Source organism: Phoxinus phoxinus (assembly GCF_949152265.1).
Source record: "Phoxinus phoxinus genome assembly, chromosome: 24".
Classification (NCBI taxonomy): domain Eukaryota; kingdom Metazoa; phylum Chordata; class Actinopteri; order Cypriniformes; family Leuciscidae; genus Phoxinus; species Phoxinus phoxinus.
The window spans coordinates 20,697,446-20,724,219 of NC_136899.1; the positions used below are offsets into that span (position 1 = coordinate 20,697,446).

General features: G+C 36.4%; 1 protein-coding gene across 1 annotated transcript; it reads left to right on the forward strand.

The window, feature by feature from the left end:
* Window positions 1-925: 925 nt before the first annotated feature.
* Window positions 926-26,774, forward strand: LOC306992606 (NACHT, LRR and PYD domains-containing protein 3-like). The gene is made up of 11 exons (XM_079601716.1): window positions 926-1,154; window positions 1,363-1,447; window positions 1,634-1,741; window positions 2,622-2,729; window positions 2,912-4,705; window positions 7,418-7,591; window positions 10,888-11,058; window positions 17,992-18,162; window positions 20,848-21,018; window positions 22,730-22,905; window positions 25,198-26,774. The coding sequence occupies exons 2-11, from the start codon at window positions 1,398-1,400 to the stop codon at window positions 25,200-25,202; spliced, it is 2,928 nt and encodes a 975-aa protein (XP_079457842.1). The 5' UTR covers window positions 926-1,154; window positions 1,363-1,397; the 3' UTR covers window positions 25,203-26,774.

The following is a 26,774-nucleotide window of genomic DNA, read 5'->3' on the forward strand; positions in this document are numbered from 1 at the left end:
CAATAAATAGCCTATAAATATTTGTTGTGGATGCAATGCTTTTGAACACGTTTCCTTTGGCATGCTGTGTTTCAATGTTTTAGCCTACAGAGATTGCTTATCATGATAATAGCAGATTGTGCAAATATAATGCAGAACAAGGTCTATCTGTTTCCATTAAAAATATAAATCAATTAAAAAGACTATTTGGCCAGTGGAAAACTTTCTCTGAAATGTATTTTACACTATTTTATTTATTTATTCAAAAACAAAGCAAGGATAGGCTACTAAATTATTTTTATTAATGTAATGTGACGGCACATATTTCATATTTTGCTAATGTCTTGTAGGCCTACCCTACCGTTAAACATGTTATCACGTGGATGAATAATCATATGCAAATGATATGCAGATGAGGATATGCATAGTAAAACTAGGCGTTGTTAGCTGCATATATGGTTATTTCGGGGAGGAGACGCATGTGCGCACAATCTTCCGCTGAGTGGGATTTATAAAGTGAATTCTGCGCAGGTTCTGGCGTACGCACGGTTTTATAAATCTGAATATTTTTTTGCGTACGCCATTTTTGGCTTTTGGGCGAACGTACACTTTTAGTAAGGATCCTACGCACAGTTTTATAAATGAGGCCCCTGGTCTGCAGCCTCCCCATACTCAGTCCGAGTCATACTACTCTTTCACTACACTGCGCACACCGCCCTCTACTGGCGGAAACGGGTATGAATAATCTGCGATGGCTCCTACAAATGTATTAATCCGTGTAATATGTTTGTTTAGAGTTTATCAGCACACAAGACTGGAGTTATTAACTGTAAACCTTTACCTGACTGATGATTAAACTCACGTAATCTGCCAATAAGGGCAACAACCATTAAACACTGGCAACATTATAGCGACTTCAGCAGTTTAATCACGTGCTCCTTTCGTCACAGATAATAGCGAAAGTAAAAGAAAGCTGATGTTTCGCCATTTTAATCAGATAGTCGATTCCTTCCTATACAAAATATTATTAACGTTAGATGTTAAATAAAACTTTTTTGTGTGTGTGTGTGTAGCTAACCTATTTGATGGAACAGATGGAGGAGTTTGTGAATCGGTTGGCTGTCGATACAGTTTGACAAAGTTAGCTACTGTTCGCGTATTCGAGACCTTTACAGGTGACTTCCACATTAATATTTTCTCTGAAAGGAAATTAACGAGGTTTATTTTGTGTATCGTGCATATGATGATTTTTCAAAAGATCTCTAGGCTATTTATTTCTCCAACTCGCACGATCTGGTCAGGTCAATTATAAAGATGTTTAACAATGTTTAAGTAGCCTACATTAGTTTTGTGTTTGTTTGTTTGTTTGTCATTTCCATCCAGTGGAGATCAGACTGTTTCAACTGTTCAGCTTTATCATGGATGACAGGCAAACATCCAGAGATGAAGATTTTTCTAAAGGATGCAGGTAGCCTACTATAAATAAACACATTAAATAACCTTTTATACAAAATGTCTCCTGAAGAAAAAACTGTGACATTCTATTTTGTTTTAAAAAATACATTAAAAGAAAATTTCTTGAAAACAATGTCTAAACCCTCCTCAAGTGCTTTTCATTAAAACGTTTTGTTTACGTTTCGTTGTTCTGTTATAGTTCAGTTCAGCAGGAGAGATCAGAGCCCAGCTGTGTGTCTTTGAGGAGTGACCGGTCTATGGGTCGTCTAATAGATTTTAAGAAGGACAAATCACAGACTGATCTCAGGTATAAACATTTTTTAAATACATTGTCATTTTAATATTATGGTGTTTTTGTATTTTGCATTTATGATATTCATACTAGACACTGTTGTCTTCACTTGATGCAAGAGAGACATATCTACAAAGTGTTCCAATTTTTTGGCTTGGACTCAGATATAGCATTTTATTGAATGAGATTCTTATATTATTTTAAACACCCTGCTTTTGTGGGCATTTTAAATGGACTGCAGTCCTTTTTATCGGTACCTGGGCTTTGTTGAATAAATAATGTGCAGCAGGTGCTTATATTCAGAGCTCAAATAATGCCCTATATATTATAACCTCAAACCCATCATATCCTCCTCCAAAAATGACCAGCAATCAATGTAATACAATTAAACTTTATTAAATGAATCATGTTGTTGGTAGAAAACATTGTTCCTACTCAGATAATCACTGGGACCATATCATCTGCACATATTGCCAAATAGGCACAAGGTTTTGTTAAAGGGTTTCGTCGATTTAGTTAAAAAAAACTTTTTTACGTTATTGTAGTTTTTATTGTTTATTTATATTTTTATATTTTGCTACTTTTATTCTCACCATTAAAATAGCTCTGATAACTGGCATGATGTTAAATTATAAGCAATCAATACATAATTTATTATTTTAATTTAATATGTACAATATATAACAAGCTTTCTCAAGCTAACACAAAGTTTGTCTTGAAAAACTTTTTTTGTATAGTTTTTGTTTTCAGTATTATTACAGTTGTGCCCTTGAACAGTTGATTTATTAATAAGTGCATTTACTTATTAACTGTTGTAAGAATTATTCAGGTGATGTTAAAAAAATATCAGCAATATCAGAGTGTCTGATTCTTGATTCTCTTCATGATGTTTAAGTTCAATCCCACCACAAAGATCAGCAGTTACAAACCCCGTCTGTAAGAAGAGTGACCAATCTATGAAGCAACTACAGGACTTTAATGAAAGCAGGTGTGCTGGTGTCAGGTAAAGTGTGGAATCTTTTTGATTGAGATCAAAATTAAAACACATTAATAATTAACACATTTCATAAATATTATGATATGTTCTTGGTCACGATACAGAGAACAAATAAGACATTTTACTCTATATATGTATCTCTATATTAACTTATGTAATACATGTACCATGTCATTTTAATTTTGCAGCCATGAAGTCCTCAACACATTTAGATCAAAGCTGATGAAGAAGTTTAAGTGTCTGAATGAGGGAACAGCAAAGCAGGGAAACCCAACACTCCTGAATGAGATCTACACAGAGCTCTACATCACAGAGGGGGACAGTGGAGAGATCAGTAATGAGCATGAGGTGAGACAGATTGAGACACAATCCAGGAGATCAGCAACAGAGGACACACCCATCAAATGCAATGACATCTTTAAACCTTTACCTGGACAAGACAAACCCATCACAACTGTGCTGACAAAGGGAGTCGCTGGGATTGGAAAAACAGTCTCTGTGCAGAAGTTCATCCTAGACTGGGCTGAAGGCAAAGTGAATCAGGACGTCCAGCTCATATTTCCACTTCCTTTCAGAGAGATCAATTTGATGAAGGGCAAAATATTCAGTCTTTCAGAACTTCTTCATGTCTTTTTCCCTGAAACAAAAGAAATGGAAATATCTAGTGACAAATATAAAGTGTTGTTCATCTTTGATGGTCTGGATGAGTGTCGTCTTCCCTTACATTTTCAAAAGAATGAGACTCTACGAGATGTAAACACAAATAAATCAGTGGACGTACTGCTGACGAACCTCATTGCGGGGAATCTGCTTCCCTCTGCTCTCATCTGGATCACCTCTAGACCAGCAGCAGCCGATCTCGTCCCCTCTGAGTGTGTCCATCGAGTGACAGAGGTACGAGGCTTCAATGAGCCACAGAAGGAGGAATACTTCAGGAAGAGAATCAGTGATCAGAGTCTGGCCGACAGGATCATCTCACACCTGAAGTCATCAAGGAGCCTCTACATCATGTGCCACATCCCAGTCTTCTGCTGGATCTCAGCCACTGTTCTGGAGAAGATGTTGAGTGAAGCAGAGAGTGGAGAGATTCCCAAGACTCTCACTCAAATGTACACACACTTCCTGATCCTTCAGTCCAACATCAAACATGAGAAGGACTATGAGAAGAACCTGACCGATGAAGACATGATCCTCAAACTGGGGAAAGTGGCTTTTCGGCAGCTTGTGAAAGGCAATGTGATCTTCTATGAGGAAGACCTGAGAGAGTGTGGCATTGATGTGACAGAAGCATTAGTGTACTCAGGATTGTGCACTCAGATCTTCAGAGAGGAGTCAGGCTTGTATCAGGCGAAAGTCTTCTGCTTTGTTCATCTGAGTGTTCAGGAACATCTAGCAGCTTTATATGTGCACCTCTGCCTCATAAACAACAACAGAAATTTATTTGACCCAGTCACCGAACCAGATTTGTTGTCTATATTTAAGGACTGGTTTCAACTTATGTTTAAACATGTTTCATTTTCTGAACTCCATGAGAGAGCCGTGAATGAAGCTTTACAGAGTAAAAATGGGCATCTGGACCTTTTCCTGCGCTTCCTTCTGGGTTTGTCAGTGGAGTCTCACCAGATTCTCCTTCAGGAACTAATGACACTGAGAAGAAGAAGGTCTGACAGCAATGAGAAAACAGTTGAGTACATCAAGGAGAAGATCAGGACCATTGACTCTCCAGAGAAATCCATCAATCTGTTCCACTGTCTGAATGAACTGGGTGACCAGTCACTAGTGGAGGAAATACAACAGTATCTGAAATCTGGAACAATAAGTGAAGCCAGACTCTCTTCATCTCAGTGGTCAGCTGTAGTTTTTGTGTTGTTGACATCAGAGAAGAAGCTGGAGGAGTTTGATATTAATACATTTGTTGGAGAAAACAGTAAAGCTGAAAAACTGAAGGTTCTCCAGAAGCTGCTGCCTGTGATTAAAGTTCAGTAAGTATCAGTGAAAACAATCACTTTACTGTAAAAACAAAAGAAAATCAAAAGCTCATGAATCTAAAAAACATACATTGTTTGAGTAATAGGTGCAATATGGGAGCATACTTGTTTTTTTATTGTTTTTCTGATTTTTTTTTATTATTATTTGTATTTAGCTATTTTTATTGATGGGAATAATGACGGGGAGATGTGATTGGGAAACAATACAAGCTGACTCAAACTTGTGTCAAAGCACCTGACAGCCAATGTCTTCAACATGAGGATTCATTTAAAGGGGTGGTTGATTGCAATTTAACTTTTGTCATTTTAAATAGTGTGTAATGTTGCTGTTGGTGCATGAACAGTATCTGCAAAGTTGCTGTGCTGATAGTTCAACGTAAGCAGAGATATCGTCTTTTAAAAATCAGGAATTTTAATGCCTACAAAAACGACTCAAGTGGGACTACAATGAGATACTTCCTGGGTTTTATACGTAACTAACCCATACATTTACATCAACCCTCCCTCCGGAATATGCAAAAAAGGGGGCGTGGCCATATTTCTGCGGCTTTGTGGAAGAGGAAGAGTCATATTGGAGAGCTGTAGCCATGCCGTCGAAAGTGTGTTATTTTCACCCAGCTGTCAGGTCTTCGGTGTTCGGGCTTCCTATGGACGCTGTAGTTCGTCAACAATGGCTAAAACTTATGTTTGATTATGTTCCTGAAAATTACAATCGTAATTTAGCTCTCTGTGCTGCGCATTTTACGGAAGACAGCTTCCAGAATCTCCACGAATTCAATGCCGGATTAAACAAGAAACTACTAAAACATGAAACAGTTCCAACTTTAAACCCAGAGGCAGCCGTTGTTGTGCCACAACCTGTAAGTAAGACTTAATCATTTTAAATGTTTGCATGTATAATTTCAGACGTAATGTTTTAGTTTTATCAAGGACGTAAACAAATGCCAGCGCTGGCATTATAGCCACTTAGTTATAGCCTACTATTTCGTGTGTCTATGACAAACGCGTACAAACATTTTGAACCTGCAATTTGTATGTACTAATTTTGTAAATGTATTTTCCATGTATACTTTATGAAGTAATTTTTCGATTTGATCAAGAACGTAAACCAATGCCAAAGCTAATTTGTGTGTATAAGACAAACGTGTATAAAGTTTAAAAAATTATATGTAATCGCAACAGCAAACTTCAGCTGCGGTATTACTGAGTCATTTATTCAGTTATATTAAATGTTTAATCAGGAGAAAACCGTATCTCAAAAGCTAACAAGCAGCAGTGGCATTTTCAAGTAACAGTATCGAAATTATTATATAATAATAGTAGAATAGAATAGAATAGAATAGAATAGAATAATAATAATAAAAACATTTTACCAATTCAGAAACGTTTTGTAAGAGCCGTGTTTGGGGAGGTTCTGCTTGACTCTCTTCATTGCCGCTTTCTGGGTCTGATTCTGGCTCAAACTGATAGCAGTATTGACACCATTATTTACATTTGACCGGAGCACATGCGACTTTCGCCCGTAAAGGTGATGGGCGTGAAGTTTCCGGACAACGTGCACTACGCAGTTTAGCCAATTACAACACACCGGCCCAACTAACCAATCTGAGCCCATTGCCTGTTTCTGAGGGAGTGGTTTCATAGAATCCGTAAGTCAACCGGTCGTTCAAATGACAGAGGAGAAAGCGGCTTACAATAAAGGTCAAATTTATGAAAAATAAGGCTAAAAAAAAAAAAAAAAAAGACGAAGACATGTTATATTGCATCCCATAAACACAATCATGCAAAGAAAAAAAGCAGTAAACCACCCCTTTAAAACAAACAAGTTTAATGTTACAAATGAATTAGTACTTAAACCATTGATATGGATTTGATCCACGTTAAAAGTTAATTCTTTATTGTTGCAAATTTGACAATGAAACTTGACTACTTAGATAAGGTTTTCATTAACATTTTAAGTATTACATTTTAAACAGACAAACAAATCCCAACTCTTATTGTAGAGGTAAACAACATCAACTGGATAAAGCCAAAGACTAGACTAAAAAGGCAAATGTCAAAATCTATAAATGTGACATCATAATATATATAATAAAACATGTATAATATGACATAATAAAGCACAAAATATTATTTAAAAAAAAAACGACAATCATGGCTGAGATATCAGTTGATGGTTGTAAAATTCATGTCATGGGAATAAACTTTCTTAAGTATACGCTAGACAAAGAGTGATTTATCACTGATCCAGTTATAAAGTAGTTTTCCTGGCAACAACGGACATAAAATAAAATAAAATATTCATAAAGCATGTTTATTGGTTATTCTCCTGCAAGGGAGGCCAAGAATTCGAGCCTAAGAATGCGGTCTTACATTTAGAGAAAAGCGTGGAGTTAGTTTGTTTAATCATGTTGTATATGTCGTGTCTGATCAGAATCTTGTTCTTTTGCACACTGAGGGTTTGTATCCTGAGTCCATACCATGTCCCATTTGTCTTTTATTCACACTTAACTCTCTCTATCATTGTAATCTGTGACACCATGACCTCAAGGTTCCTGAGTCATTTTGAGACAATGCCATCCATTGGTAACAAAGTGCAGTGTTTTCTTTACTCCATCTACAAATTGTCTATTTTTTCTCTATTTTCTATTGCTTTTTGTTGTCAGTTCATAGTGTTTACCAAGTATGATTTTCATCTCTCTACAGTTTGAGTGATTGTGGTGTCACAGAGAAAGATTGTGCTGCTCTGACTTCAGTTCTGAGATCAAACCCCTCACAACTGAGACCGATTGATATGATTGGTAAAAAACTGCGAGATCCGGGTGTGAAGCTTCTCTCTGTTGTACTGGAGGATCCTGACTGTAAACTGGAGGAACTCTGGTAAGATCATCTACGGTATATCATAGTCAGACATGTTATTGCACTGGAGTGCCGCTGGCCTACGGAGTTTGGCTCAAACCCTGATAAAACTCATCTTCCTGTAACTCTGAAGACATGGATTAGCTTGTTCAGGCATCTTTAATTAGGGTTGGAGCTAAACTCTGCAGGACAGCGGCACTTCAAAACCGGATTTGAGGAACCCTGGACTAAATGCTTTGATGTACATTTTAGGACTACATTGCAGAAAATCTATTTCTTTCTCAGTATTTTTTGTCGTCTTTTCTTTTTTGTATTCTTAATTGAAGATACATTTACTTGAGAAGCAATATGACTTAAAATGTTAAGTCTTGTATGCTGAAAAATTGCTTATGTTTTTAGAAATTTTAGATATTTAGACTACGTCTGGATCGGATTCAGAATGATGATCAAAACACAGATGGAGTAGATCAAGTACAACAACACCCCCAAAGCTTCACAGTCCTATACCTCGTCCTGCGTCCACATTTCATTAAGTAACATTAGGCAGTTTTGATTTTACATACAGTGCTATGCATAAGTTTAGACACCCATGCTAAAGTTGATGTGTAAAATCATCTTTTGGAAATTTATCTTAATGCCTTAATTTAAAAAATGAGGAAAACTCCAACCTTTAAGGACACCAATTTTCTTTGTGAATGAATAATGTATCGTAAAAAAATAAATGTTCTTCCTTAAAATACAGGGTGCATAAGTCTGGACACCCCTATGTTAAATTTCCATAGAGGCAGGCAGATTTTTATTTTTAAATGCCAGTTATTTCATGGATCCAGGATACTATGCATCCTGATAAAGTTCCCTTGGCCTTTGGAATTAAAATAGCCCCACAACATCACATACCCTTCACCATACCTAGATATTGACATGGTTTAATTTCAGTTAGCCTAAAAGCTGGTTTAATTTGCATTGAGATATGATCTTAGTACCCCATGCCGATCTCTAAGTATAGTGAAGAGTGTGTGATGATGTGGGGCTATTTTATTTCCAAAGGCCAAGGGAACTTTATCAGCATGCATAGTATGCTGGATCCATGAAATAACTGGCCTTTAAAAATAAAAATCTGCCTGCCTCTATGGGAATTTAACATAGGGGTGTCCAGACTTATGCACCCTGTATTTTAAGGAAGAACATTTATTTTTTTACGATACATTATTCATTCACAAAGAAAATTGGTGTCCTTAAAGGTTGGAGTTTTCCTCATTTTTTAAATTAAGGCATTACATTTCCAAAAGATGATTTTTTTATTCCTCTTTTTAGGCAACTTTAGCATGGGTGTCTAAACATATGCATAGCACTGTATGCATCTGCTTACATACGTGACCCGTTCTGGCAAAATTAGTCGCAATGAGAACATTTTCATGACTGAGCTACACCTGTTTGAATTTAATAGTCAAAGTCAATTTTGAGAAAAATCTAGTTAAAGTTTTCTGAAGGTTCCAAAACAAAATCATCTACCAATCATACCTTAAAATCTCTGGTAATAATTCCAAATTTGGCACCAAGTCAAAACCAAATATTTATATATATATATATATTGAAATACTGTAATTCTGTGTAGTAGGTATTAGTGTATATCGGGATCACGCGCTGTCTGAGGCGTCTTTGAGGCACGCTTCGGATGTCAATGTGAGAAAAATAATTTTATTTAAATCAGTATGAGTTTGAAAATCACATTTCATTGGTTCAGACTCATGCCATTGAGAATTCGCTATGAATATTCACAAAGTTGGAATGCTACGCTTTAAAACAATACCAACTTATGCTGAGGGAAAGCGAGCAGAGGAAAGGTACTCCTCTCAGAAAACATACAAATAAAGATACTTTTAAATGTTTAATTGCTATTTTGATGAGGGCTTAATGAACTCACTTTTGTGAAAACCTCAAATCCGACCATTTTTCACTTGTTTTGCCTGTAACTCGTAATAGCCTGTACACATTCTGACTCATTTTGCCAGCACAGTCACATATGATATCGCATGTTTCTGCTTCTACTTCATCTGTGTTTTAATCAATGGCAGGGAAGCGTTTTATCACAAATGACAGAAATTTCTGTCAATGGCGGGTGAAGAGTTCAGCAAATATTAAAATACCACCTCAAGAAAATGTCAGTGCGAGCTAAATAATATTTATTGGGGCAGTGTTTGTCATATAGTCATGTCACTATGTATACACTTATTTTCACTCCTCCCCCACTGATAATAAACTTACTTTTACCGGTAATAAAAAAAATTAAAAACATACCACTGATCTATCAGTGCACATTTCTAGTCATCAAAACTAATCTACAGTAACATACTGGATGCAGATTCTACAGTAGAGAACTGTTGAGAGTACAGTAATAATACTGTGAAAACAACAAAAATCATTTACAGTCTACAAAAACACTTGGAGAACAGGGGCCCGTTCTTCATACCTGGATTACTGTTATCTGGATTTTACTGTTGACGATATTACATGATCCAGGATTGTTAGGTTCTTCGAAGCTGGAGTTGCTGTCATAGCAACAGGTCCGTGAGCTCAAACCTGATTGGGAGCAGCTTATTTCATGTAAACAGGATTAGATTGCATCTTTTCAAGCGCATGTGATACTTAAATTCTGTTCCAGCCACTGCTACTTTCTTACAAGAGTAGCCTAATGAACCAGGTACAATAATGACTTAAAATAATAATAATAATTTAAAAACTAATTTGAAAATAATATTTCAATATTGTGTAGTCTATCATAATAGACACAGTTTACTCACTGAGAGCATTATTTGTGAGGGAATAATTACCTAGTAATTGTATTGGAGTCTTACATGATGTAGGCCTACAGTTAGTCTGAGGATTAGTACATCTGTTAGTTACATTAGTACATTAATGAGTGGTTTGTTGCAGTGCAGGAGATGCAGTTAACTTATAAAAAAAAATGCTGTGCCATTAGAAAAATGTTCTTGCCCCATAATAAACTTTAGTCAATGCTGTCTTGCTGTCTGAAATCATTGAAAAAGTTGGTTTTGTTTGAGCCTTCACAACATCAGGATCAATAATTAACAAACAACAAAAGAAGATTATCTTTCCTCTGTGTTTCTCCTTTTATTAAACTGACAATATAAACTGGTATTTTTGGAGCACAGGTGTTGAAACTTTTTAAATTTCTTTATTTTTTATGACTGATAAATCTCCAATTAAAATTTAGACATATTTAATAGTGTATAATTGTGGCTTGTACGTGTTGATCTGAACTGAGAGAGTGAAGAGAGTGTCATTGTTCTCTACAGGTTGTGGGATTGTGGAGTCACAGATGAAGGTTGTGCTGCTCTGACTTCAGCTCTGAGATCAAACCCCTCACACCTGAGAAAACTGGATCTGTCTAGGAATCAAATAGGAGATTCAGTTCATCTGCTCTCTGCTGTACTGGAGGATCCTCACTGTAAACTGGAGAATCTGCAGTAAGATTGTCTCTCTGATAGTCACACATGTCTTTGTCCTCAGTAAGATGAATCATTTGATGTACATTTTAGAACTAAAATTAGCTTGTAAAATGTTCTGTAAAAACACTAAATCTCAGCACAGAATCACAGGTGTACACAAATTACTTTATTTTTACATTTTAAAAAAATCCTTTAAATTTGGTCAATATTTAATTATATTCAATAATTTTAGTCTACAATGCCATTCCTGTTCCCCTACTGTATGTTATTCAACAGTGCTTTCCCCAATGATGTTCCTGTAATAATTCAGTGGTTCTCATCCCTGATCCTGGAGTGTCACCAGCACTGCACAGTTTAGATGTCTCTCTAATCAAACACACTTGATTCAACTCATCAGCTCGTTAGTAAAGACTCCAAGATCTCAGGTGGGTTTGTTAGAGAAGAGAGACATCCTAAATGTGCAGTGTTGGGGTTCACCTGGATGGTTTCTCAGATCTAAGAACGGACTTGTGTTCTTGCGGAGAAAGAATGAAAGAATGTGCGTGCCCGAATGAATAGTTCAATATTATGTATAATTTTGATGCACAGAAGCAGGTAACGTAAATCATGTGTGTATCTCGTTAATCTAAATCTGGAGCGCCCAAAACTGTTCCTGGAGATCTACAGTACCTATCTGCAGAGTTCAGACCCAACCCTGATCCAACACCTGAGTCAGCAAATGAAGCTCTTCAGGAGCACGTCAGAGTTACAATGAGTGGTGGTTGTTAGTGTTTCCCACTGTTTCTGTGCCTGTTGCATGAAGCCAGTTTCAGTAGCTCCCCTTGTAAGTTTGAGATTATTTTGAGCAAACTCTCTTTTTTTCGGGCTCAAGAAAGTGGATTGGTTTTTAGCGGGTTCCATCGCCATGGTAACTTACGCTACAGGATGACCTTGAATGCTTTATTTGTTAAAGGTGCTCTAAGCGATGTCACGCATTTTTTAGGCCAAACATTTTTTTGTCACATACAGCAAATATCTCCTCACTATCCGCTAGCTGTCTGTCTCCTGAACACACTCTAAAAAAAACGCGGTCTCTGTAGACACCCCAGGCTCCACAAACAGCAACAAAAACAAACTGGACTAACCCGCACCACGAAACATAACAAACTGTTCCAGCCAATAACCGACAAGAATGATGTGGGGTGGGGTTTGGGGGGTTAGTGCGCGGATGAGGAGGAGGGAGGGTCTAGCTAGCCTCTGTTTTGTTTGACAATAGTTCGAACGTCAACAAGAAGTGACGTCACCCAGGATCGCTTAGAGAACCTTTAAGTATAAAGTATAAACTATTAATCAAGAGGACTGAAGGCATGAAGTAGAGCAAGCAAGAGGTTTTTCAGCAAAGTTTTGGTCATATCGATAATTTATAGGCCATAGATATTTGTGTATTAAATATTATACAGAAGGCTAATATCCATAAAATGGCATTATACTTAAAGGGACAATATGTAGGAATTACTCCCATCTAGTGGTGAATTCGTATTTTGCATTCAAACTAATTTTGCTCTCCAGCGCCTCGCTTTTCAAATGCGCGTTGCATCTACGGTAGGCGATATGTACCAAAAGCGTTGACAGGATGTCTTCTAATAGCACTTCGTCGAGTTTTCCTTCAGGTGAACAGGTGTGTTATTTCAAACAAACTGCAACATGACAACAAACAAACGAATGTTACAGTATGAATTACTGACTGTGAAAAACATGAAATATTGTAATTAGTAGCAGGGTGCGATTTGTGAAAAAAACAGAGGGGGGGATGTTTTGAAACATTTTTATTCATAAAAATAAATCATGAGAACATGAACTTCATCACTGCATTTGCAGGAATTGTAAAATCTTTTTTTCTTATTAACTGAAGTAGCCTACGCAATATTTTTACTCTAATAGCTTATCTTTCCCCACACATATGAACTGTGATCATGCAATAACGTTAACTTTACATCACGATGCTGAGCTACAGTGAAATGATAGAAAAGACATTATCTGTGATAGCAATTCGCCTCATTCGCGCAAACTGGACGCGCGAATGAGGCATGCGTCTACCGCGCCGCGCTAAACACCGCGCCCCAGGACCTCTAGACGCGCATAAACGCGTCTTTACATTGACTTAACATTGAAATCACTCGCGCCAGACGCTCAAGAGTGAGTGAGTAATCATTTTTAAATAAAATTGACTTTAATCAAACCACGGATCCGTGATAAGTTTTGTGATCCGTCTCGTCACTATGTAGTAGCACTATGATCACTTTGAGGGGAGGATACATTTATCCCCACCGGGGATTAACATAATTAAGCAGAGGCAGGGATACATTGACCAGAAAGGGGGAAATCCCACGCATCCCCCCCTTCTTATTATAGGTTATGCCTTCTTTATTCGTTATATTTTCTGAATTATGTTCATTGTTAGATATCATCATCATCATCATCATCAGATGATTCAACAATAGGGAGAGGAAGAGGAAGAGGTAGAGGACAGAGAGGCAGTGGATCAGTGGGATCTAGGCGAGGAGGTGGACGACGAGGAAGAGGAGGAGAGCGAGAGTCAATACCACGACGACAAAGATGCCCGGCAGCTAAGAGAGACGATCTTGATAGAATTTAAAGTTTACAAAGGCAGAGAAGAGAAGCGACCGAGGTTTATACAATTTATGTCTAGCAATAGCAATGAATTTTCATTGTCTGTACAGTTCTATGCATGTAGCAAAATATTCACAACTTGAGCTAATGGATTAGCCTGGGAAAACCCAGACCACTTCCGGCAAATTTAGATTTGCTCTGCAAGTGGGTCTGGCAAAGAGCCCATTGAAACCCATTTCCAATCCGTCGAAATCGCGGCACCAATCAGAAACGTTGGGGCGGGCTTTACACGATGACGACAGAGCAGAGACGGTGACTGACGCAGATTTTGCACATTACAGAGATGGATGCCGCCGTGGAACATCACAACATCACTCGTTCGAATCAGCTATCGCGTCTGTTTCAAGCGATTTAAAATTGTCATTTTCGTTAACACAAACAGAGAATTGCTGAGAGTCTCGAGATGTTTCTCCGTCGCTCTGCATACGTCATGTCATTCATCGCTCTGATTGGTTTTAGATCTATCCGACGTCCGTTGGTGACGCCCCTGTGGAAATGAATTGTCTATGGAGCTTTGCCAGACCCTTACTCAGTTACAACTGAGAGTGGTCTGGGTTTTCCCAGGCTACTAATGGATTGTTTTTGAAAAAGGAGAGCTATATAAAATTAGCCACATAAGCGACATTAACTCTTGTTTTCTGTAATCTATGGTCACGTCACGTTTCCTTTTACGTTCTATTTTTGACTTTTTTGGCGACAATGTTTTCTTCTCCTGTGGCGCGGCATATATATGGTCCATAATAACAATGCAATCCAGACTTTTAAACTTGCCGGTGCAGTTTCAAGCGCCTCTCACTGCTCTGCACCTGCGTTTCTGCTGGTACTGGCTCTGAACGAAAACGCGTTGTGGAAATGCGTTGGCTTAGTACTTTTTGTCCCTCTCCAGTGTTGCCAGATTGGGCGGGTTCCCGCCCAATTGGGCGGTTTTGAATTTGATTGTGCGGGTAAAAAAGGGTTTGGGCGGGTGGACAAAATTTGGGCTGGTTTGGGGTCAGTTCGGCGGTTTTCAAACATCTACATTTTAAAGTATAATTGGTTAAAAAACTAAACTAATGTGTGCATGTAGTGCATAAAATCGGTCATCATGACATTACAACACACACACACACGCAGCGCAGAGTCAGCTGGCGTTGGTGTTGACGTCACCGACGAGCACGCACTTTCAGCCAATCAACGAGGGATCAGCAGGAAGACGCGATTTAGCACGATAACTTGTAGCTGTATATTCAAGTGATCGCTAATGCCAAAGTGACATGCAGTAAATTGCATCTACAGTAAAAATTTAGATAGTGAGCAAGTCTATAAACGTACACATGTGGGGGTTGATGACTTGATGGTGAATAACTGAGAGGAGAGCACAGTTGAATTACTTGAATTGAAACTGAATATGGGACGACTCAGAGTCATTTCCATGGTCATGTCATGTGCACACTAGCCTAACCAGACATCTGCCATTTTTACACCATCCAGACTGCATGCACTCTTGTCCCGGAAAGCTGCTGAAAAAGTTTTGAATCAACGATGAATCAGTTTTGACTGCTAAATTCTGCGTTATGTTCTGCAATGTGTTCTTCCGAGGGCTAAAGTCATTGTTCATTTCTTGATTGCCGTTTTGACAGTGTCCACCTCGACATTTAAAGTCATATTTGCTAATTCTCCTTGATTATTGCCCTGGTTTGATGCGTTTTCCTTGGAAATTTATTTATTTTTAATTTTTCCATCGTTATTTTGTTTTAAGGAGATCCAAATTGTGCTTATCAACCTTGAATGACATGGCCATACAATTATATCACATTATTTTGGTAGTAAAATTTTGGGCGGTTTTTTCTTGGAGTGGGCGGGTTTTGGTGAGCTTTTGGGCTGGTAATCACCGTCCCAATCTGGCAACACTGTCCCTCTCTGCTATTATAGTTTTGCAAGATGGCGGAACTACATGGAAGCCTCCGTGGACCTACCCGTCTCATGTATATAAAGATAATAAGTCAGATAATTGGCCGAGGTATTTGTACACCATTGAGGACATATTTATGAATAAAAATATTGATTTTAGATAATAAAATACCTAAAAAGATCAGCAGAATTTTACAAAGAATGTTTAGTTTAAGTTATGAGAGAATAAATAGTTTTAAAAATTTGGCTAAGATGTTATAATACAAATTGCCAAAGAAGCATTATTTTTTTAATGACTTTATACCCTAAAGGGGCAACGTATGTATGTCATAATTAAAAATTAGAAATCCAAAATAAAAGTCATGTTTAAAAACAAACAAACATGAAATTGTATTTATGTCTGAATAAGAAATACAATAGCAAGACATTCATTTTCTGATGTCTTTTTATGACCTTTCCCTTTTAGGGTTAATATTAAACTTTGCTTTATATATATATATATATGCTTTTAAACAAATTAAGCTTGCATGTATTCTTTTGAACTCTTTGTGAAACTATATAAATTAAAGGCCTATTTGTTTGATTTACTTGCATTGATATAGTTGGTTATTTTCTTTCAGCGGTCTTCTCAAGAACGGACCACCTCTTTAGACTCTTTAGACCACTTAAAATGCCACCTCAAGAAAATGTCAGTGTGAGCTAAATAATATTTATTGGGGCAGTGTTTGTCATATAGTGATGTCACTATGTATACGCTTATTTTCACTCCTCCCGCACTGTTTAAAGGGTTAGTTCACCCAAAAATGAAAATAATGTCATTAATGACTCACCCTCATGTCGTTCTAAGCCCGTAAGACCTCCGTTCATCTTCGGAACACAGTTTAAGATATTTTAGATTTAGTCCGAGAGATTTCTGTCCCTCCATTGAAACTGTATATACAGTATACTGTCCATGTCCATAAAGGTAATATAAACATCATCAAAGTAGTCCATGTGACATCAGTGGGTTAGTTAGAAGTTAATGCATACTTCTATAGGAATTATTAATTATTTGGATCCGTATTCTAAAGTGAAGATCATGTTAACTAACTAGTAATGACTCATGTGTTACTACATACTTATATAGGAATACCAAACACAAGTCATTTCAAGCGTATGATATATTGTTTGTGAACTTTTAAATACTATAGTTTTAGAAAATGTATTTAGAAGTATGCATTAACACTTGAGCCATTACTAGTTAGTTAACATGATCTTCACTTTAGAATACGGATCCAAATAATTAGTAGTTCCTATAGAAGTATGCATTAACACTTGAGTCATTACTAGTTATCATGATTCCATGCTGTAGTTACTAATGAAGAGCCAACCCGAAAGGGTAGAATCATCTAATCATTCACAGGATATATATACACACACATATTTATATATATATATACATATGAGCAAAGAGACATACATAAAAACACTTTTGAGAAGTAGGTTAAATAATAAAATAACTGGTATTTGGATGGCTGATGACTCAGTATGTTCCAGTACTCACCATGATGAGTCTAGATATTCAAAGCCAGTCCAGAGGAATGCCGGAAAATCGGCCACAGGGTAAGTGTTCCAGACAAGTGCATTTATAAAAACAATTCTTAAAAATTATTTAGTTTATGAATAGTTATCTAGACAGCAGTGCATAGGCTAATTATTGACAGCTTTCCCAAATCATAAGTCTGCTACGCTATTACATATTTATAATTAGTGTACAGTATCTAGCAGTAATGTTAATCTAGTGCTAGTAATTTTTCCTGCATTAGTTATTAAGTTTTGCATGAATTGTGAATTTTTTTCATTATTTCTCTGGGAAGTATTGAAAAATAGTAGTTATTGATTAGTTAATAGTGAACTACCACTTAAATCTGTGTGCTATTAATTACTAATTCGTTAATCAGAGTTACTTGTTAGTTAACTGTAGTTACTAGATTGTTAACATTGTGTTACTCATTTGTTCCTGTGTAGTTATTCATTAACGAAGGATCCGTATTTTAAAGTGTTACCGAAAAATGTTCTTGCCCCATAATAAACTTTAATCAATGCTGTCTTGCTGTCTGAAATCATTGAAAAAGTTGGTTTTGTTTGAGCCTTCACAACATCAGGATCAATAATTAACAAACAACAAAAGAAGATTATCTTTCCTCTGTGTTTCTCCTATTTTTAAACTGACAATATAAACTGGTATTTTTGGAGCACAGGTGTTGAAAGCTTTTTAAATTTCTTTATTATTTTTTTATGACTGTGATAAATGTCCAATGAAAATTTAGACATATTTAATAGTGTAGAATTGTGGCTTGTACGTGTTGATCTGAACTGAGAGAGTGAAGAGTGTGTCGTTGTTCTCTACAGGTTGTGGGATTGTGGAGTCACAGATGAAGGTTGTGCTGCTCTGACTTCAGCTCTGAGATCAAACCCCTCACACCTGAGAAAACTGGATCTGTCTAGGAATCAAATAGGAGATTCAGTTCATCTGCTCTCTGCTGTACTGGAGGATCCTCACTGTAAACTGGAGAATCTGCAGTAAGATTGTCTCTGATAGTCACACATGTCTTTGTCCTCAGTGAGAGTTTTAGGACTAAAATGAGCTTGTAAAATGTTCTGTAAACACTAAATCTCAGCACAGAAATCACAGATGTACACAAATTAATAATCTCATGATCTGGTATTAGTGTTCCATTCTTTTTAAAATATATCCTTTAAATATAGTCAGTATTTCATTTTGTTCAATACTTTTAGTCTGTTTCACTCTGACTACAATGACAACTCTTTTCCCCCCACGTTTACACAACAGTGTTTTCTCTAATGATGTTTCTGTCAATAATAGTGTTTCTCAACCCTGATCCTCTAGTTCCCCAGCACTGCACAGTCCTCGCTGAAGTTTCTGCTTTTAACGGCTCTTTCTGTGGCTACAAAAATACAATTATTCAAAGTAGCTTTTCAAACACTACTAATATGAAAGATAATAAGCAAAGGAAATGTAATAACTTCATTCTGATCTTCATGATCTTATATGCAGGGAAACACCTGAACTTCTGCGGAGCAGTAATGAATAAAGTAACATGGTCAGCGCCGCGCTGGTGAGATTGGTTTGCGCTGTCCATTCGGTTTCGCTACAAACACGTCCTCCCTGCGATGTCGAGTCGGTCGCACAGCTCGGTCCATTGAGCTCTGTAACACCGCTCCGTTTCGTCCCACTGTACGTGTGTTTGGCTTCCCATACAACTCGATACAACTAACCGCCAATGACTCAAGAGTTTGATCAATGTTTTTCAATAATGGTTGCCTACGGCCCTTCATACTGGAGATCTCATATTTGTCTCCTCTAAAGTTTAGAAGAAATCTCAGCAACATCACACACTGCGCTCAGATTTCTCTCCTAAACTAAAGACCCTGGAGATCTCATATTTGTCTCCTTCAAAGTTTCAGACAAGAATGAACATTGATATAGTTCATTTGTACAGTATGGTGTACTGGCAGTATAGTTTTGTATAATTAGTGTAGAAATATGTGAAATGCAATAAATAATTAAATGTTTAAGTTTTATAGACTCCATTATTACACATTTTTCAAGTGTCCAGACATATATTGTTGTCCATTTAATATGAAGACACAATTTTATTAGTCTTTTTCATTATAATATATATTATAACATTTCTAAAGACACTTATTTACTGTTGTGGTAATAAACACTTATGTGTTAAACTGCAAGCATGAAGTTATAAGGCAACCCAAATAATAGAAATAAATGATAAAAATTAAAGTGGTCTTAAGATAAAAGCTTCAGGTCAGTGGCATTCAGTCCGTATACTGTCAGCTGTGAATGCTCTGCAGACCCAAGCCATTTAAGAGAATGAGTTTGAGGACTCGCAAATTAATATTAACACTATAAATAATATGACTATAAATTCCAAATAAAGCTTACATAATAAAATGATGGTAATGCATATGTAACTGTCCGGCATTTATTTATTTGCCAATCAACTGTAATTTTTTTTTAGAATAAGTGAGTTCTAAATTAAATTTAATTAAATAATAAAAATTAAAAAAATTATACATTATTAGCCAACTGTGTGATTTTGTATATGTACATTTCTGAAATACATAACTTGGACACAGTCACCTCTGAGAACAAATTACTATAAATTGTAATGTAGATGTGCATTTTCTGTAAAGCTGCTTTATTGTGAAAAGCGCTATACAAATAAATGTGAAATTAATTGAAAAGTTATGGAGGGTTTGGGTAAGTGTATCCACAACGTTGGCGCCTACGTTCTGTTATTATGCATCATCATCATTGTTCCGCGTTCTCATTGGTTTTCTGGCATTTTTGGGATTTCATGTGAAAGGAAAGCTGACTGTGAATAGAGATACAGGGATGACATCAAAACCTGGAAGACTAATTCGCCACTGGTTGCCTCGAATTTATGGAAGCTTGTTTCCACCACGGAATACATTTATTTAAAAGATAATTGTGACTTATCTCGCAATTTTTTCTTGCAATTGCTATTTATGTCACGCAATTGCAAGTTTGGCCCTGTCACAAATGGCACCCTAAACACTCGCGGTCTTCCTCTGAGTCCGCACTTTGTGACGTAACGCCGCTTTGACTGTCGGGAAGAAGTCTGCTGTGGAGCATCTAGGGCGCATATCGACCGCAGAGAGGCGTTCGTGACTACCCTTCTGAAACCTAAAATTACTGAACGGGACACCCTACGGTCTCATGGACTTAACAGGCGCGCGGAAGCCATTGTAAGTCTACAAGACTGAAAGTGCACATGAAGTTTGCCTTTTGGGACAGGGCCTTTATATCTCGGTGAGTGGATTCTAACAAAATGAAACGCCTCTGATTGGCCACTGCGTTCAATAGACCAACAAACATGACTGTGATTGGCTACATTTCTCATCGCTGTAAAAACACATTGTAAATAGAAACATTTGACGTTCTCAAGAGAGCAAACACAAAAACACACTTGAGTGTTTGCCAGTATGATATTATTACAGAATTAACTGAGGTGCTCTTGCATTCGTTTGAGAGTGATTATATTTAAAATTTGACTTTGATGTTTTTTACCCATGTTTTAATTTAACAATAATTATTTGTGATCAAACATTAATTGACAGACCCCTGCAGAGCGGCTGCGGACCCTTGTGTTAAACTGATCTGATCTGAACTGAGAGTGAAGAGTGTGTCGTTGTTCTCTACAGGTTGAGTTATTGTGGAGTCACAGATGAAGGTTGTGCTGCTCTGACTTCAGCTCTGAGATCAAACCCCTCACACCTGAGAGAACTGGATCTGTCTGAGAATAAACTCGGAGATTCAGTTCATCTACTCTCTGCTGTACTGGAGGATCCTCACTGTAAACTGGAGACACTGTGGTAAGATGAACTCTCTGATAAACAAATATATATTTGTCCTTGGTAAATATATTCTTTATTGGTAATGTAATAGTTTTTAACTTTTTTTTTACTCAATGATCACCAACTTTGCTTGTTAAACCCTAGCTTGTTTTCGGGTCTGAATCCACACAACACAAATGAGAGACAATTGAGTACATTTTATTGAGAGCTCATTTTTTCTACAATTATAGGTTGACCAGGAAAACCAAAACCAGTAGTTTTATGTGTGATTCATAGACACTCAGTTAAACAATAAATTACAAGTGATATTTACTTCAGTCCAAATGCACATTAAATAAATATTCAGTTAAACCAGTGAACATCACAGGAGAGCCAATGCTTGATTCAACATGCTCATCCTAAAACATAAATGTTCTCCCGGCATATATATTTACTCCACATCACAAACAAGACAAAACATTACACAAATACACAAAGTATAAATGTTATATTAAAACAACAGTGTTTTTGAACTGACAGAGTTACAACACCCATAGACTTCTATAAATCGAGGAATGCGGAAGTACGCCAACCGTTTTTATTGCAGTAAACACCATGACAATAAGGAAAAACAAAACATAATAAATGTCCTAAAGAACAGAGCACAATATAAAAAAAAATAGAAAAAATAATAATATCAGGGACCAAAGGGCTTCAGGTTCTTCTAATAATTAAAATTTCTTTAATAAATTGATTAATCTTCCACTTTTCAATTTTGACATTCTTAAGGATTTACAGTAAATCCAAAATTATATATATAAAAAACAAAACAGAAAACAATGCACTGAAAACGTGTGTTGGATTTTAAATGATTTAATCATGCACATCAGTTCCACATGAACCAATTAAGTTAAACAAAGATAATTTGTTCACATAATGTCCACATCATGGAATCAAGTCATTTCCAAGTAACCCAATTAAGAAGTTTTAAAGTGATTTTAATATGGTTCTCTAACTGGATTAATTCATTCAATTTCTTATATTTTTTGTGTCACATGACTGAATTATAAGATTGCATTAGCTAGCTATCAAACTATTAATTAGCAATAGCATATATTTGCATGCTAAATGCTAAGCATGAAATCTAATTGTATTATAAGTAATAAACATATTTGCTAATATTATTTTAAATGGCCATTAATGGATCATAATTATTGGACAAATATTATTTAGTACCAAATCTCCTCAAAATATTAAATTAATATTATTGAACTAAAATATAGTACATTTAATTGATAAAGTTACACTTCAGGTGTTATTAATGTTATCTCTTTATCACTCCATAGTCACAACACTGCATTATTTGTCCCTCAGTTTCTCCTCAACATGGAAAACCGGCATCATTAATAAAACAGTGTATAATATATGCCGTTGCTTGCTGCTACATTCAAATCATATCACACATTGCAATCTTTAATAAAATGGTTATTTTACACAGCGCCATTGTTCTCTATATTGAAATATTGTGGAGTCACAGAGGAAGGTTGTGTGAGGGTGCTCTTGCATTCATTTGAGAGTTATATTTCTTATATATGCTTATGTTTTTTTACCCATGTTTTAATTTTTTTTACAAAAAATATTTGTGATCAAACATTAATTGACAGACCCCTGCAGTGCGGCTGCGGACCCTTGTGTTAAACTGATCTGATCTGAACTGAGAGAGTGAAGAGTGTGTCATTGTTCTCTACAGGTTGTGTGATTGTGGAGTCACAGATGAAGGTTGTGCTGCTCTGACTTCAGCTCTGAGATCAAACCCCTCACACCTGAGAACACTGGATCTGTCTAGGAATAAACTAGGAGATTCAGACATGAAGCTTCTCTCTGATCTGAAGAATGATCCACATTATAAACTGGAGACACTATATTGTAAGTAGATTATTTACTACAGATTACAAAATACAATAATTTGTAACATATTTCGTCAGATTACACAAGCTTTGTAACAGAGGCGTAGGTTTGATTTTGAGATTGGTGGGGACATTCCCGGAAGCTGAGGATTCAGGAAATTAATAGTATAACAAATAATGACAAGGAGGCAGTTTGGCTGACTTATTAACTTTACTCCGCTTATAGTGTAGCCTAATGCAATAATTAATTATGTAATGTTACAGGTAACAAATAATGACAAGGAGGCAGTTTGACTGAGCAACTACCTAGCAGGACTGTTTCTGTCACCTGATAAAATGAAACAATGCATACAGATGAACAATGCAACAACTTGTGCCTGATCAAAGCGCTCATTTCAAACTCACATTGACAAACTATATAGCAGATCATCTGCCTAACAATTGTCTCAATAATAAATCTCACTATACTAACATGTCAACATCATGTCAAAACTTGACCTCACCTGTGACCCTGCCTCTCCACTTGCCTCTCTTCCTGAGCAACTACCTAGCAGGACTGTTTCTGTCACCTCAGCTGGCAACACAACACATTGACGGAATTAACAGGGAGAGAAAACTTAGAAAAAAAAAGTTTTACAATTGTTGATGACTCTACACTTTAGCAATTGAGAAAATATTTTAAATGACTTATGTCCTAATGTCTACCTTTCTTTTTTTAGCTGCCATCCTGACTCAGCACATAAAAAAAAAAAGCCTAATTGACAAACACATTTGTTTCACTATATTAGTAAGCTCAGGACATTGCAGACTTCCACTTTTTGTATCAAGTTCAAAATTCATATTTTACACAACCCTTACAGAAACTTGTGCAAAACACTAGACTTAAATAGAAACATGATTTGTCAGATTTATAAATCTTTTTAAATAGCAAGCACATATAAAATAGTTGTCATGATCTTTTAGTGTAAGTGCCCATCACAAAGTGTACACACACACACACATTTTTTGTACTGTACAAACTGTGTAAAAAAAAGTCTTCACGAACCCTACCCATCACAGAAAACTTTTTTGCATTTTTACATTTTCAAAAACATCAGTTATATAATTTATAAGCTGTTTTCCTCATGTGAATCAAAAAATCCTTGTCCACATAAGGATTTCAAATATTGCCATCGTTGTGGGGCATTTTACCCCCACAAGGGTTTACCAGGACATACAGAGACAGAAAGACACACACACACACACACACACACACACACACACACACACACGCACACACACACACACACAAAACACCCAACCCCACACACACACAGTTTGGGTTGGCTACTTATCCCGCGATTGTCATACATTGAAAAAAAACTGCACTGTCCCAGAATCAATATTTGACGCGATTATTTTTGTTCACAGAGCTGTTGATTTCTTTCTCCCTCACTTACCGCATCTAGGTTTCGGAGGAATTTTGCCGCTTCTCACAACCAAATTAAGCTACAGCCTCTCACAAGTTAGAAAGAAAAAGCACAGCCAATCGGATTAGCAATGTGGGTTCGCGAGGCGGGACTTCTACGAGATCTATTAACCAATTGTTGTGTACCAGCTTGCGCTTTTTTCACAGAACGCTCTTGTAAGAGTGGTTTTATATATACATATATTTTAATTTATATATAAAGTTCGTTTTATATAAATATATATATTTAAAAAATCTAAATTATTGCAAGGGACAAATCTGTGGTCATTGGATATTGGTAGGGACACGTCCCTAGCGTCCCTACTAAATTCTACGCCCCTAATCTAAATAATGTTGAATACTTTGGAATACTAATAAGGTTTGTAACACAAAGGGTCCACCAAACATGGGACTTGGTTTTCCCCTGCATATTATTTGTAACAACATCAGTTTTACACAGTATTTCTTGAAATACTGAAAAAAAATTATAACCTTAATTTTTTTTTTACTGATGCAACACAATGCATTAAAAGCTGGGGTGTGTACACTTTTTTTTTATTGCATGAACCGGATCAATTGTAATTATTTTGTCTTCTGTGAAACGGGGAAGTGTTCGCTTCTGACGGACAGTACTAAATGAAAAAAAGATGCTCTCCTCACCTTTATATCTCTGGCTGCAATATTAATGTACTCTGTATGTATCTCTGCCTGTGTTTGTTCTGAAATGAATCCACTGATGTGATGTGACCGCAGTAATGTCTCATCCTCCATATGTGACAGTGTGTGTCTCATCCTCCATATGTGACTGTGTGTGTCTCATCCTCCATATGTGACTGTGTGTGTGTTTTATTGTATTTTCCTCAGTGTGAATAAGGAGCCGCTACAGAGACGTCACAGTCAACAGAGACTGAAGACACCGAGACGTCACAGCGATCTCACTCTCGTGTGTGTGTGTGTGTGTGTGAGTGAGACTTCACTGCAGTTTCTTGTTTGGATCTTTTTGTGGGTCTGATTTTGTAGACTAAACTGGGAATGGTCGCATCACTTGCATATTGTTGGTTTTATTGCTTCTATTGCTCTCCTCATTTATATGTCGCTTTGGATAAAAGTGTCTGCTAAATGATCACATGTAAATGTAAAATGTGCTGAAAATTGCTTTGTTATTGATTAGATATTGCACTGCTTGATTACAATGTTGATGGTGTAACTTCCAATATTCAATGACAATTAGATTATTTTAATCAACAAGATATAAACCGTGTATATTAGTAATTTATTATTTAGGACAAGATGGTGCAGAAGAGTAATAGTTGTATTTTAAAAGAATATGTTACCAGCAAATATTGACGAGGATGATTTCATCAAACATTCATTTCTGTTGTTTTGTTTTATATATCATGACCTATTAAATTTTATCCATAAATCTCAGTTTTCCCCTCATGTCTCAGTTTATCAATTGCTACCAAGGCCATTCGAAATGTGACTTATAATTCATTTAATCTGTTATTTTTAAGAGATATACCTGATTATATTTTAATGAGAAAAATGGTCTAGTCTGTTCAGAGGGAGTTGAGGGAGTATCTCAGGACTTTTGACCCTCATAGGAAAAAGAAAACTGAAAAGGTTTGTCACTTAATCTGATATAATTTAGAGTTTTTATTTGTGGACTTCAATGCAGTCAATCAGGTCTTAGCACAGGCCTATAGAAGTGTAATGTTCAGACGCAACATATCATTTTCAAATGATTAAACCATATCGATATTAGGCTATTAGGCTGAGAGACAGACACACAGTCCATTCTATGGGATTTAGAAACTATCCAAAGTCCAACAACAAATTATCACAACACGTGCTTTTTTTTTTCATGAATGTAAATTTGCACTGAAATTACAACTGCAATAATAATGTTATGAAATTAATGTTTTAAATATAACATTTTGAATATAGAAATATTAAATATTAGAAATAATGAAATTATAATTTTATATGGCAGGTTACGGTTACAGCAAGTCGTAAAGGGATAGTTTCACTTTAAAATGAAAATTATGGCATCATATACTCACCCTCAAGTTGTTTCAAACCTGTATGAATTGCTTTCTTCTGCTGAACACAAAGGAAGATATTTTGAAGAATGTCAGTAACCAAAAAGTGAACTGTTACAATTGACTGCCATAGTAGGATAAAAAAATACAATGTATGTTTGCTAACCTTAGGGTGGGCTGTAATTTATGTTTGTCAAGCAATTTGAAAATGAAATGCAATAAATGAAATACATGCACAATTAAACCCTGACTCCAACAGAAAAGGGACATGCATTCTTTTCATGTATGCAATAATTCAAAATGATAAAGCACAAGCTTTTTGTGGTTCATTTTAGCAATATTTAGGGCTAATCCTAAAGTGTGGCATGATGGGCATTGGCAATCAAATTGTGATATTAG